We start from the raw sequence: 15113 nt of genomic DNA, 5'->3' as shown, positions 1-15113 counted from the left end.
TGTTCCAATTTGTCACTGATCTCTTATTCTATTCTCTTATCAGTCACAAATGGGTTATTTCTACTACTTAGTATTGATTTCACCTGAAATTAAATGTTGAATTTGTAACATAAGGCATGCTTAAAAATAACCACTGCTTTCTCCAATTGAACTGACAAGCTGACATGCTAAAATAACATAGAAAATTAGGAAACACTATCAGGTTCTCTAAAGATAAGACTGTATTCTGGACAGTGTCTGCAACACTAATAGCTCTGTCCAATGGAATGGGTGACATTCATTCATTCAGTCATTATGTAGAGCAGCTCTTGGCTGATATCTTGGTATCCCGGTTTATTCATTTTCTTTCTACACAACTATTAATGTTAAAGAAAGGCTAGACTGAACCTTTGTTGTTTCATTCATTTATTTCATTGCTTTAATCTTGATGTTTTCATGTCTTTTTTTTCTTTTCCAAAAGTGGCATAAACTGTGACTGTAAACTTTCATTAGCATTATCTTTAACATTTGTTGTTGGATAAAAGTTAATATATGAATATATGAATACAAAATAAAAAAAATGTGGGATATGAAGAAATTTGAGCTGATTTAGTTAAGTAATAAATTCCTGGTCTACATTCTGAGCCCTACACTACACTACAACATCTTTTATATACTATAACCCCCTGCACACACTACACACCCTGCACATAACACACACTTCACCCTCTTCTTGAGCTGAGTGGTAACATTTTAAATTACTGTAAGAATAATTATCTTTATTTGCTCTAGTCAGTGGGCTCCATGCACTGCAGTGCATAGTAAGGTTAATAGTATTCTTGTTAATGTATTTAATTTTTATAGCACCTTCCTCATTCCTGAAGTCATTTTACAGACACAGCTTACATTTCTTGTCCTAATGGACTGAAACATGGAGGGATTTAGTAATACCCACCTCACTCAGCATCAGGTCTTTAGAAAACTGAGTCTGGAGGGTTTGGGGCAGTTGGGCGTACAGACAGGAAGACAGATCCTGCTGACTCTCTCTCTTGTACATATTCTACAGAAACACAATGGGAGACAAAATCTCAAATCTCAGGCACTCAGTTGCTGTCAATTCAACAAATTATGATGTTGAACAAATTACAAACGCCAATAGGACAAATAAAACTTGGACATGAAAAGCATTGAATGGTTTAATGATTCGGTTGTTCCCTCCTCTTCTTCACCAGAATACTGAACACCAGCATGTAATTACCGGTACCTTTCAGTACTTTAAACACTCTAAACACTTTCCTGCTGATGTTCTGTCTGTGCTGTAGTGATGATATTTGCAATGTTTTCATGTTCACTCTTAGTGTGTGTGTCCTAACTGTATGATCTTCAGTGTATGTCTATGCTATGGCATACAAGCCTTTCACTTACAAAGAAAATGCAGAAAAGCCTACGTGTGATATGCTAATTATGGCAAAATTTAATACCACATTCACAAGTGTGTGACACACACACACCTGCACACCACACAGTAGAGACTGTACACCATTGCTGAAAATCAGAAAAGCATTCAGGATTAAGATTGTGGTGCACCTACCTGACTCTGCAGCTCCGACTGCTGTCTGACGAACCGAGTCTCCGGCGTCTCTGACAACACGGAGTAAATGCTCATCTCCTTCTTCCCCTCCTCTTTATACTTGACCTGAAAGAGGATTAACTTTCCTGATAACAGCACTGATATGAGTTTGAAGTCTCACTCCTTTGTTCAACCCTATATATAAATTGCCTATATATAAACAAAGACCTAAATAGCACTACATATTGGTAACTTTCATTTATTTGTCACACAATTATGAAAAAGTAGATTTAAATGTTAAAAGAAAGGTACCAAAAATCTTTCTGTTAATTTAATTGAACATACTGAGCAGTCCCCACATACCATAGTGGCACAGAGGGAAAAGCGGCCAGTGGTCGTGTGACCTGTTGATTTTAATATGGGGACATGAAGGCTGTGTCTATATATATATATATATATATATACACACACACACACAACACATTTTCACTAATGAAAAGTGTATGATAACAGAGAATATCAGAATATCATAGTTCAAATCTCATACATTCTTGAGTTTTACCACTAGTCTTCCACTAAAGACATTAAAATTACCACGAATGTACTGTACTGTATATGTCTATTAATTATTTATCAATGTTTATTAAAGAAACACAATACATAAGGAATTTTCTTCTAAACTTCTGTTATAATAATAGGTTGCGCATTAAATAGTTCTGAGTTCACACTTGAAATAATACTAAGAATTTTTTGTTTGTACCTTCCTCAAAGACTTGACTGGCCATTCAAATGAAGTCAAATGTTTTGCATTCACATCAACAGACCCATCAAATCCACAGGAGAGTTTTAAAAATCTGACACTGCAGGATTCGTTTATGAATTTAAAACTTGTCAGGCACAAGACCGTGTGCATCCATACTTGACTGTAAATGTTGGAAAGCCTTGCTGCACGCTCGGTCTCCATGGTGTGTGGAAGCTGGGAATACAGACAGCTTGTCAAACTTTTCTTCCCATTTTCCTTATACTTCACCTGCAGAGGACGGAGGTTTAAACAGACACGGGTCAGGAGGATTTATAAAACACGTTTGGAGTGCAGATTTTGCTTCACTGGAACTACCAGGGGAAGGTGAAGAGGAAGGGAAACTTTGGTCCAACATTGGTCAACAAGCACCAAATTATTATTTTTGAATCATCCCACACTTGCGACCTTTGTATGTGGTTTATGACACTATATATCATATTGTTGTCTATGGAGATTAAATACCTCCTTCAGGGTGGCTGTTATTTAGAGTGTGATAAACAACACAAGCAACATTAGTAAGTCTATTGGACACTCTGAGCTCTAAAACACCAGTTTCTATCACCTTATATTACAAAAGAACATTACGTGACATTATACATTCTGATTTTAGTTTTAAATAAAATGGTTCAGGTGGTAAAGTTAATCTGAGCAGTGAAAACTCACGTCACTCTGCATCTGATTGACAGCTTTAGCATGTTGTGTCTCCAGTGTGTCTGGGAGCTGAGAGTGAGGAGACCTGGAATCTTCATCCTTACCTGCCTCTTTACATTTCAGCTGAATGTACAGACAAAAGACAATTATAAGTACAAAAACCTAATATAACTTATAGTATATTATGTCAGGATGAAATGCCATAAATACATTTATCTGTATGAGACATGAATGGGTGTAAAAAATCACCCACCTCACCCAGCTGTTCAGACACGGTTTCTCCCAGCTCAGTATCTTGTGTCTTTGGAAGCTGAGAGAATATATCGGATGAACTATTCACCTTGCCCCTCTGTTTGTAATTCACCTAAAGACAACAAAACCCTTTTAAATGCTCTGAAGGTAGAGATGAATGACGCTGTCTCTAAACCCAAATTATGACAGTGTGCTGTTGATCTGTAATTATTTGTATATTTTGCTGTTGAGATACAGTGGAGAGATTTGGCCAGTGTGGAGTTTCAACACTCTCCTTCTCTATATTGATCCTCTCACATCGTACAGATGTGCATGTTAGGTTGACTGGTATCTCTAGATTAGCTGTGTGTGTGTGTATGTGTGTGTGTATGTGTGTGTGTGTGTGTGTGTGTGTGTGTGTGTGTGTGTGTGTGTGTGTGTGTGTGTTCCTGCGTTGTGCTGCTGGGATAGGTCACCTTGCCTCCTTGTTGTGTAACATTGATTAAATTAAGTGGAATTGCTGCATTTTATTGTACATTTGTACCTCATTAATGCACATTTGGCAAATAAAATTTGATTTACCAAAATGTAGGGTCTGATTTTTAGTTTAAGAAATCCTACACCTGTATCTTTTTTACAAATCTTCAGTGAACAAATTATGCAATCTATGCTTTAAAGACAGACATGGACTGGCATGGTTTCATCTTGTCCAAAGGCACTTTAAATGAGAGTCGGAAGCACCTGGCTCTGTAGTGCGGCGACCTCTCTGGCGTGTTGAGTCTCCATGGTGGCAGACATCTGTGAATACAGCGATGCAACCTGCTCCTTTCTGGCACCTTCTTTGTAATTAAGCTAAGAGAAGATTAATTGGAACAATCTGTTGGAACAGCCCGATTTCTGAATTAATTTGAGTGATTTAGATTATTTTTGTGCACAACTACATTCTTACATCACTTTGAAGCTGGGCCACCCGCTTAGCATGTTGGGTGTCTGGAGTTTGGGGTAGTTGAGTATAGAGACAGGCGGGTGTGGATCTCTTCACTGCTTCTTTGTATTTAAGCTAACAGACACACAAATAATAATGTTAATTTATAAAATGTGAAGATTATGCAAAGCATTAAGCATTTACTATGCTTTTGGGGTAGATGATACAACAAATCATGTCTCTGTTTATGTGAGAAAGAATGTGAGAGAAGAATAAATTCAGAGAGAGTGAGAGAGAGTGAGAGAGACAGACAGAGAGATTGTGGGATACAGGATGCATTTGCAACACTAATACTGGAGAACAGGCTAATACACAGGCTGACATGATAAACTAGAATAGACAGAATTACAGTAGAACAGAGTAATAAACAGCATTACTAGAACAGACTGAACTGAGCAGAAAAACAGAATATAGTCAGAAACATGGTAAGCACACAGACAGAACAATGCAGAAATACAGTCCAAAAATGCAACAGCTGTCCTGAAGTAAACAGATGTACAGGTCCTGTGTGTGTATACGTGTGTGTGTATGTGTGTGTGTGTGTGTGTCCAACAGAAGTAATTCAAACTCACGTTGCTCTGGAGTTGATAAATTTCTTTAGCATGCTGTGTCTCTAAGGTTTCTGGCATCAGACAATAGAGAGAAGCTTCATTCTTCCCATCCTGTTTATACTTGTTCTGTAATACACACAAAAAAAACATGGACACCACACACACACACCCCACTTGCACAATTAATCACACAACACATGGGCAAACCAAACGACCCAATTACACATTTGCTTGTTTCAGGTTCCATTGTTTCCGTGTTAGGAAACCTTTAAAGGCATGACTGGCAGTGTATTACCAGGCCAGCTTGACATTGAGTTAGCTCACTATTTAGTCAGCCCACTTCTGAGTTAGCTCACCTCCAAATCAAGCTACCTGCCCAGTTCATGTGTGTATGTGTGTCCAACGCTTTTCATACATACGTTGCTCTGGAGTTGATAAACCTCTTTAGCATGCTGTGTCTCCAAGGTTTCTGGCATCAGTGAATACAGAGAAACATCATTCTTCCCATCCTGTTTATACTTGTTCTGTAATGCACACACACAAAACCAGATTCCCCAACACACACAAATATGGTCACCAGCCCCTCTAAGGGATGTGAGACGTAAGCTCAACAGATAGCAAAAGTGGCTGACAAGCTAATCCTACCAGTGGCTGGGAGAGTCTTATTGGAATACAGAGAGGTTAGTCATGACAGTACAGGAGCACAAAGCACCGGGGCGACCACAGACTCAAGACTCCAAATGCACACTGTGTTATGGAGCCTCCAGAACATTTCAGCACCCCGTAGCAGGATGCAAGACTCTGGCAGGGAGAATGAAAGGTGTTGGAAAGCATTGACTGATTGACACTACCAAACAGTGAGGATCATATATAGGATCAGTAGCGAACCGTGACCATTAAACCTGGGCCCGCTACACCCCCCCCCCCCCTTTTTTTCCTCTCCTAATAAACTGCAATAAAGAATAAAGAAAAAACCGAGACGACAGTATAGCTTTAGAAACGCATGTAGTGCGTTCAAATAACATTTGTACTAGATAACTTGTTAAGCAAAATAAGTTTCCAAACAAAATAAGGTTTCACAGCTCCGTGGTTCTCGTAAGCGGAATATGTAAATGAGGACGTCAAAGGGCCGAATCGAAACTAGCTAGCGGCGGTAGGCTAACGACAGTTAGCGTCGCCACAGCAGGCGGAAATTATCATACAGTTAAGTCCGCCCACTAAGAGGGAAGATATGATTGGTCAGTTTTACTGTCATTTGAAACTGGTTTTGCGCTGAATTATAACTGCCAGGCCCTCTGTAAACGAACAGCGGGCATCACAGTCCTGATAGGGGGAGACACAGGCTCACAGGCTTCCACTTAACCCCTCACCTTCCAACACAGATTGAATAGACACGGTTGAATAATTTATTTGCTTATATTTTTGTAATTGTTTAGATGTCGATTGTAAAACTGTAAGTAGATAAAATAAAATTGGATAATTATATATATATATAATGTTTTAAGAATATTTTAGGCCCTCTGAGAGGGCGTAGAGGGCCCTGACGGTTCCCCACTGTATAGGATCATATGCAAGGACAGTGGTAGAGAATAACAGGGCTAAGATATTATGGGGCTTCCAGATCCAGACAGATAAACAAGTCGTGGCAGACCAACCAGACATATTGAGTTGATGAGATGCACAACACTGCAGTGGTAATAGATGTGGCTGGTGGTAACAATGAAAGGAATACAAGTAAGAAAAACACCAGGGACTGAAAAAAGAAATTGGAAAAAAAGAATGTGGAAGGTTATCACCAGAGGTGGGACCAAGTCAGTGTTTTGCAAGTCTCAAGTAAGTCCAAGTCTTTATCCTCAAGTCCCGAGTCAAGTCCCAAGCAAAGACAGTCAACTCAAGTCAAGTCTCGAGTCAAAACAGGCAACCGTCAAGTCAAGTCCCAAGTCTGAAACTTGGAATTTCAAGTCCTTTCGAGTCTTTTTTTTTTTTACAGGCACCAACGTTTTACGAATGCTACGCTGATGCGTTTCTTTACTCGTTTTGTTGGTGTCCGCCAGCCAAAAGATGACAGATCATTTACATTTTATCTTCTCTTAATTACATAAATGTACTTAAACAAGAATGTTTCGTTACATCATTTTACATGAAAATAGCAAGCTTCATCGTAAGCAAGATGCTGTCATTACGAATGGTTATTCTAAACATTTGGATAAAATGTTTAAATATAGACTAATAAAAGGTTAGGGTTATTTTTTCATTGTTTTCTGTTATTGTGGGGTCACAGTGTACTATTGTTACCTGGAGATTCAGTGGGGTCACATATTCTGATGGCTGCCATCAGAATTGGTGACCCCAGTTAAAAAGGCTCACCTGTACATCCCATTCATGATTTCTTTGTTGGCTGCAATGGTGAGGGGATGGTAAATCTTGTTTAAGTACATTTATGTAATTAAGAGACGATAAAATGTAAATATAAACATCTGTCATATTTTGGCTCGTGAAAGTGCATCAGCGTAGTTTACGTAGCATTCATAAAGCGTTTGTGCCTCTGAACAGAAACTGTGAAATAGCGCCCCCTGTGGTCACAAAACTCGACGGTCACAGAATCTGGTGTAACACCGATCTGCGTCAGAAGGACGGAAATGAAATTAATGGGGTGCACTTTATAAATATTAATATGCGTTTAAAAATTTAGATTTGGGTTAAAAAAAATCAAGTCTTTGCAAGTAAACAGGTTCAAGTTCAATTCAAGTCCCAAGTTATTGGTGTAAAAGTCCAAGTCAAGTCTAAGTCTCTGAATATTTTTTCAAGTCAAGTCAAAAGTCTTAATATTAATGACTCGAGTCTGACTCGAGTCCAAGACATGTGACTCGAGTCCCCACCTCTGGTTATCACCAAGGTGACTCCGTGGTGACACAAACACTTGGGACCGTGACCTCTAAGCTGGAGGAAGGGCTCCAACAAATCACTCATCAACACAGAAGAGCACAATCCAACAACACAGAAGAACACAGTCCAACAACACAGAAGAACACAGTCCAGCAACACAGAAGAACACAGTCCAGCAACACAGAAGAACACAGTCCAGCAACACAGAAGAACACAGTCCAGCAACACAGAAGAACACAGTCCCAGGACCAGCAACAATACTGCACTGCACCCTTTGGTCATCAGCAGTGCCTCTGATGTAAACAGGGTTATGCAGACTGTCTCCAGTTGGCATTTTAAAAGACTCAGTCAAGTAGTCAAGTTAATTGGTTGTAAATTTGTCAACCAAATATTACATTTGTCATGCCTATGTCTGTATTTCCCCCATGTGTTGCCTCCCCATGTCAGAATGGGGGATTTAGGAGACGAAATCCCCTGCAGATTTTTTATGGTAGTGGACAAAGTGCAAACAATTTTCAGTCCTATTGTCCAACGGACAACTCTATGATAAGAATAAAGAAATTTTAATTACAAATTATTCAAAAAACTAAAATGCAACAGGATTCCACAGATCCTGATAGATAGAAGATTTAAGGTTAGAACAATCTCATACTTTTGGAAAAAAGTGCACCGGATTACGACCAGATTATGAGACAATGGAAAGGGCATGCACGAGGCAAGGCCATGCATGTAACGTCAGGTGTACTAACAAGTCAAGTACACACTGCGTCAAAACCAAGAGAGTAGTAGACCCAAGTGCCGACAAAGAGCAAAATGTGTGCCTGCGCCCACACACACACACACACACACACACACACACACACACACACACACACACAAAGCAGCAAAACCAATCACACGAGACGCGGAGAAAACGCGAGAAAATAAACTCGACCGCAAACACACGGGAGAAAAATGCAACAGAAAAGACGCAGAGAAAATGAAACTTAGGATACCAGGGGAAGTAACTGGCAGCAGGCAGAACGCCGTGACGAAACAAAAACCCTTCCCAAAATAAACAAAGAATGGATAGGAAGAGATAAGGCACGGGGTAAAATTTGAGGTAGGCTAGTAAGCAGCGCAGGAGATAGTTACTTGAATAAGTAGTAGAAAAGCAAGAGAGATGAGAGAGAGCGAGAGAGAGCATAAGGTGGCGAGACACCTAAACACAAGATACGTAACCAGAGATCACAGAGAAAGGGCTGAGGACGTGAAGGCGAGTCAAAACGATTCAGCAGTGATCCGTTTCACTAAGCTTCCTTAAGAAGCCATAGAGACAGCTAAAACGGATCACTGCTGATTGCGCCTGGAGAGTCTAGGACTGACATGGGTGCCTCTAGTGTTGTTAGGATGAGCGACAGCCAAGCCAGCCCTGACAACCCAATTGACTTTCAGTTCCCACATTTAATTTTTCACCATCAATATTATTTTACTCAGTAACGTGATAGGGGTTCAAATGTAGCGAAGTAAAACTACTTAGGTCAAAATTTACTCGAGTAAAAATTTAATATTTCAAAAACTACTCAGAAAATTACAAATTACTCATAAAAAATACTTAATTACAGTGATGTGAGTAAATGTAATTTGTTACTTTCCACCCCCGTCGAAGAGACAGTATAACAAAAACAAAAAACCTCCAACAAGACTGAGGCTGGGTGGCAAAACACCTTGTAGTGACGAGAGAGAGAGAGAGAGAGAGAGAGAGAGAGAGAGAGAGAGAGAGAGAGAGAGAGAGAGAGAGAGAGAGAGAGAGAGAGAGAGAGAGAGAGAGAGAGAGAGAGAGAGAGAGAGAGAGAGAGAGAAGGGGCTGGAGGTTGGCAACAAAGAAGGCAGACAACTCAGCGGTGAGACACTGCATCTGTCTCCCTAATAAACCCAGGACACAGGTGCAGGCCATCACCGCTGATTGGCCTGAGGTCTGGCTCCTCCTAGTGGCGACAGAAGGACCCGCCCTGGAGCCAGCCCTGACACCCCAGCTGTTCCGTGTTAGTTCATCTTGTGTGTGTGTGTGTGTGTGTGTCTGTGTGTGTCTGTGTGAGTATAGCAGGAGTCTGGAGTTGACTCAGGGTTCAATGACTCAGGGTTCATTGTTTCTATAGTCTTAATGAGATTCTGTATCTAAGGATTTCTAGGATATGCTTCATGGTGTGTGTCTTCTTGTCTAGGTGTTCAGGTATGTTTTATGTTCCATGGTTAAATTATGGTTCCAAGTAAGTTAAGTTGTCATATTTGTCAATTGTGATTTTCACAATTTCCACCCCAATCAAAATTTGTCCTCCACTTTTACCCATCTGTGCAATGAGAACACACACACACACATACACTAGTGATTACTAGGGTGCTGTGGGGCACACGTGCCCAGAGCGGTGGGCAGTCCTAGCCTGGTGCCCAGGGAGCAGTTGGGGTTAAGTGCCTTGCTCAAGGGCACCTCAGTCATGGCCTCAGGCCTGGGAATCGAACCCACAACCCTCCGGTCATAAGACCAGTTCCCTAACCACCAGACCATGACTGCCCCATGGCAGTCATGATGTTTGTGTTTGAGTGCATGTTACATGTTAGCGTTATGGTTCATTGTAAAAAGGAGTTCTTGTTTTTTAAGAGTTAATGTTTGTTTGGTCTTAGTCTGTTTGTAAGGTTCATGGGTCAAGAAGTCTTTTACAGTATTATTATTTTTTTTATTATTATCTTATATTTAAGGTTTGTGTTTGTGGTGTTATCCTGTTGGTCTCTGTATATGAGCCCTGAGTTTGTGCATGTTTAGCTGTGTATTCACTGGTGTGTTGAAATGTCTTGTGTATACCAGCAAGTGTAGTCTTGTGTGTTCACTTTGGTATCTCTTGTCGTTGCCTTGTCTTTGTGTTTCATGGTCTGTGCTACGTTATTTCAGGCCTCGTCATTTGCGTTCTGTCCATTATATGAAGTTGTTGATGTAAACTTGATCACACCACACCTGTAGCGTTATACAGTGACTAAAGGTATTTTAGATTTGATTTAAATTAATGAAATATACTTTGTGAATATTTTTCTGGAGCAGTATTAAATAAATAAATATTTTTTGGTTTTACAGAAAATGTTTACAAAAAATTTCTTTATGTATAAATGTAGTCAATACTCTATTCTGATTTAATAAACAGATGAAATTTATAACATTTATATAGTTCTATTTTATGCATGAATTTACATGCATTACATTACAAGCTAAAAACTAGCAGCAGTTTACAAACAAACATTCAAAAAGTTATTAGAAACATCCTACCTCACTTTGTATTTCAGCAATGTGCTTGGCCAGCTGTGTGTCTGGGGTCTCTGGGAGCAGTGAGTACAGGCTGCAAGAGGATTTACTTCCCTGCTTATACTTCACCTGAAACATTCAACATGATTAGTGCTTTCAACAATGACTCTCTAGTCTCTAAAAAAACACAAATCCTCAGCCTTTCTGAACCATGCAGTTTGTAAAGCTGTTACTATTATTGCTCAAACATACTACTTATCTAAATGTTTTTTATATCGCTGGTCAATGAAAATAAGATGAACTCATAGAGGAGAGAGATGACTACACCTCACTCTGCATGTTTGAGATGACTATACCTCCCTCTGCATGTCTGAGAATACTATACCTCACTCTGCATGTCTGGGATGATTATACCTCCCTCTGCATGTCTGAGAATACTATACCTCACTCTGCATGTCTGGGATGATTATACCTCACTCTGCATGTCTGAGATGACTATACCTCACTCTGCATGTCTGAGATGTCTTTAGCGAGCTGTGTCTGCAGCGTGCCTGGCAGGTGAGTGTACAGACAGTTGTGCATCTCCTCTTCACTCTTCTCTTTATATTTCAGCTGTAAAAGTAAAAGCACCATAGACCCAAAAAAATCCAATTACACCTTCATACCACAAGCACAATTTAGCCCTAATACCAGAGGTGGCTGACCAGTAGAGAGTTTTAGGGTGCCAGCCTCCATGGTGGGAACTGTTATTGTCATTTCTAAAATAAATGTTTTTTAAATAAGTGAACAGACACAGTATCACCTTAGAGTGAATCTATAAGCCACTCGCATAGTAGGTCATACAGATGAAACAGGTGAAAGCCTCAACACAGCACTAAACACAACCAGAACACGTGTGATGTCCTCAACCGTACATCACTGATGAGCTGTGATGCTTGTTTGGCGTGTTGTATCTCAAGTGTGTCAGGCAGGAGTGAATATGCACATCTGCGGTGCTCCAGTTTCCCTGGTTTCCTGTACTTAGTCTGAAATAAAACATCAAGAAACATATAAAACATTAAAACAAACTAAGCAAGATATGACTGATTATTTTAAAAAACATTTTACATATACAGTAAAGTAGAAACGATCGGTTATTTGATGGAAGGAAAACAAGGAAACCAGTTCAGTCAGGCAACTTCCACTTTCTGAGCAGGTTGACTGAATAAATTCAGATTTCTGTTTGAAGGGTGTAAACCTCTCAAAGATTAAATTGAATTACTTCAGGGCAAATGTATACATGGTGTGAGACACTGAGTTCACCCAATCAGATCTGCAAGAAGGAAAACTGAAAAAGCAGCAGTTAATGATTCTCACACACACACACACACACACACACACACACACACAACAGATCCTTTTGGGGTACTAATATTTTCACAAACTCACAAATACAGTATTTTGCTATCAGTCTCACCTCACTCTGCAGTTCAGTCATAACTTTAGAGAAATGAGTTTCAGGCGTCTCTGCTAGATGAGAGTAAACACTGACTCTGGGCACTTTCTGCTTATACTTATTCTGTGGACGATAAAGAAGACACCATAATTAATAAAAACCTGTATGTAGTTGTGTATGCAGTTGTTTATAGTTTCTAAGATACACTCATAAGATAAGACCTTGTTTAAATCTACATATAAGAACACTGCATAACATTTTTTCAATTGTTTTCTATGTGCTAGAAATATAAGTCTCATTTACAACATTGCACCAGGCCAAACTGTAATGTCTACCTCACTTTGGATTTCCATGAGTTCTTTTGCAAAACGAATTTCTGCTGGGTCTGGGACACAGGTGTATGTAGAACCAGCAAAATCACCTTTCATCCTACCTTTGTATGCAGCCTGAAAATAAACACGACCATTTAAGCTATAATGTTTTTCATAGAACATAAACTACATAAAGGTCAGTCATTTCATGCAGCACCATTCATAGCAGTCATCACACACATTAGTGCATCAATAATATCATACATAAATGTATATACATAATTTCATACACATGGCATTCTCAAACTTTATTTCAAAGACCACTTTTAAATAGTCCCACCCCTATAGATGTATCCCAGAGTGTTCTGACTCTTGTTAATACTAATCAGCCAAGTTGATGAATATATGTACAGTTATTTTCAGGGTCCTCTAATACACTGTTGATGATACCCTGAGTGATTCTGCAGATAGTGGCTTGACATTCCACAGTTTGTCCTGCACTTAACTGGTCTTAGATGCTTGTTTGGATTCTGATCTTTCTAGACATTTGTTTTGCGATAACTTTGCATTTCTCATGACGCCAACCATATCATCCACCTGTTTCTGCTTCTTTCTTTTAAGAGCACATACATGAAAGAGACCCACACGCTCACCTCACTACACAGGCGGGACAGGGACCCACACGCTCACCTCACTATGCAGGCGGGACAGAGACCCACACGCTCACCTCACTACGCAGGCAGGACAGAGACCCACACGCTCACCTCACTACTCAGGTGGGACATCTCCTTGGCACGTTGTGTCTCCAGTGTTTCTGGCAGCTGAGAGTACAGAGAACTGGACAACTCCTTCTTACCCAGCTCCTTATATTTACTCTGAGGACATAGTGAAGATAAAATGTCCATTCACACCATTTTGTAAGTAAGACTGGAATGTTTAGTAGTAGTAGGAGTGGAATGTTCACTCAAGCTGAACTGATCAGCAGTACTGAAATCTTCAGCATGGCTGGAAAGCCAGTAGGAGCAAAAAAACCTGAAAGCAAACATATTGCACAGTATTTGGGGATTTTGACTTTGCCACCAGGCACTTCTGTTTCTTTCCTAGTGTGAAAACCACCCATGCACTCATGACCCTGTAGCCAGTGAGAGCAAATGACATACAAACTACATACAAACTACATGCCCCAGCTGCATTACTTTTGTTTAATGTGCTACTTCTGTTTTCAGCTGTGATGAATAATTAACATCAAACTTGTTGTTGATGGCTTTATTCATCCAGTTCAGACTGAATGAACTACTGTCTGCCCTAACAACACTTCTATTAAAATCTGAGTCACAAACATATGTACATACCACACTCTGCATTTGACTCATCTGTTGGGCAAACCTTGTTGCTATTGTCTCAGGAAGAAGGGAGTACAAGTTGTTGGCATTTTCTTTCTTGACTTCCTCTTTGTACTTCACCTGAATAACAAATTTTATTGAAATAAAAATAACATATAAAATATCACGTCTTCTCAACAGCACATACTGCAGAGCCATCAGGCACTTAAATAGCCTCCCTACCCTACACCAACACCTTAAAAGTTAACCACTGTGACTAAGACATTGTTGTAAAATGTTTTATTTGATATCTTCTATATATATTTATTTATGTATCTCATGTGTGTAATATGTTATTTATGTCTTTTACTTTGTTTTTGTGTTTCTTGTCAATGAGCACACTAAAGCAAACCCCTAGCAACTAGCACAAGTTGCATGGCAATAAAGTATTGAATCTTGAATCTACATGTTTAAATAAACATTTCTACATAAAGTTTTTATGTAGAATAAACTATATCTGCACACTGAAAGTGGTCATTAACGACAATCTAAATTGATCATCTGGAAATGACCATTGTACAATATATCATATTCAAAATGTTGAATATCCTGTTGGAATAATTGGACTGAGGGTTTTCTGCTTACCTCACTCTGCAGGTCTGACTGCTGCCTAGCAAACTCTGTCTGTAGGGTTTGTGACATTGAAGAGTACAGACTAGACCGCGACACTTTTTTGCCGTCCTCTTTGTATTTCAGCTGACAAGGAAATGGAGTCAAGGGGATTATAGAATGAAGGTCTTCATCACCTGGGAATTGTGATGTGTTTGTGGGCAGTCGGTCAGCACCTCACTCTGTAGCTGACCTGCGCCTTTAGCATGCTGGCTCTCTAGGGTTTCTGGGAGTTGAGAGTAAAGAGACTTGGACATCTGATCCTTACCTGTTTCTTTATATTTAATCTGCAAAAGACACAACATTTAAGCAAGTAGCACCTGCTAACACTGACAAAACAACTCGGGGCAAATGTATGCAATAAAATTAAATGATGGTTGAAGCTTCTAATTTAATGCATATAGTGTGCTTAAATGGAATGCAGGCATCAATTTTTGCTTTGCATGACTG

General features: G+C 39.6%; 1 protein-coding gene across 4 annotated transcripts in view; it reads right to left on the bottom strand.

Moving 5' to 3' along the window:
* The window catches only part of LOC143519064 (uncharacterized), a 52623-nt gene that overhangs the window by 29572 nt on the left and 7938 nt on the right, over positions 1-15113 (bottom strand). For all 4 annotated transcript variants that reach the window (XM_077012114.1, XM_077012115.1, XM_077012117.1 and 1 more), the window contains 18 exons: positions 14840-14950; positions 14640-14750; positions 14025-14135; positions 13437-13547; positions 12697-12807; positions 12383-12484; positions 11841-11951; positions 11428-11538; positions 10951-11055; positions 5189-5293; positions 4791-4895; positions 4183-4293; positions 3975-4085; positions 3256-3366; positions 3015-3125; positions 2469-2579; positions 1571-1675; positions 935-1039 (listed from right to left, as the gene is read on the bottom strand). In XM_077012114.1, the coding sequence (XP_076868229.1) occupies positions 935-1039; positions 1571-1675; positions 2469-2579; positions 3015-3125; positions 3256-3366; positions 3975-4085; positions 4183-4293; positions 4791-4895; positions 5189-5293; positions 10951-11055; positions 11428-11538; positions 11841-11951; positions 12383-12484; positions 12697-12807; positions 13437-13547; positions 14025-14135; positions 14640-14750; positions 14840-14950 (1959 nt within the window). The remainder of the gene's footprint in view (positions 1-934; positions 1040-1570; positions 1676-2468; positions 2580-3014; positions 3126-3255; positions 3367-3974; positions 4086-4182; positions 4294-4790; positions 4896-5188; positions 5294-10950; positions 11056-11427; positions 11539-11840; positions 11952-12382; positions 12485-12696; positions 12808-13436; positions 13548-14024; positions 14136-14639; positions 14751-14839; positions 14951-15113) is intronic.

This window comes from Brachyhypopomus gauderio, chromosome 7 (genome assembly GCF_052324685.1).
Source record: "Brachyhypopomus gauderio isolate BG-103 chromosome 7, BGAUD_0.2, whole genome shotgun sequence".
NCBI classification, from domain to species: Eukaryota; Metazoa; Chordata; class Actinopteri; order Gymnotiformes; family Hypopomidae; genus Brachyhypopomus; species Brachyhypopomus gauderio.
This window is presented reverse-complemented; position numbering and strand designations above follow the sequence as displayed.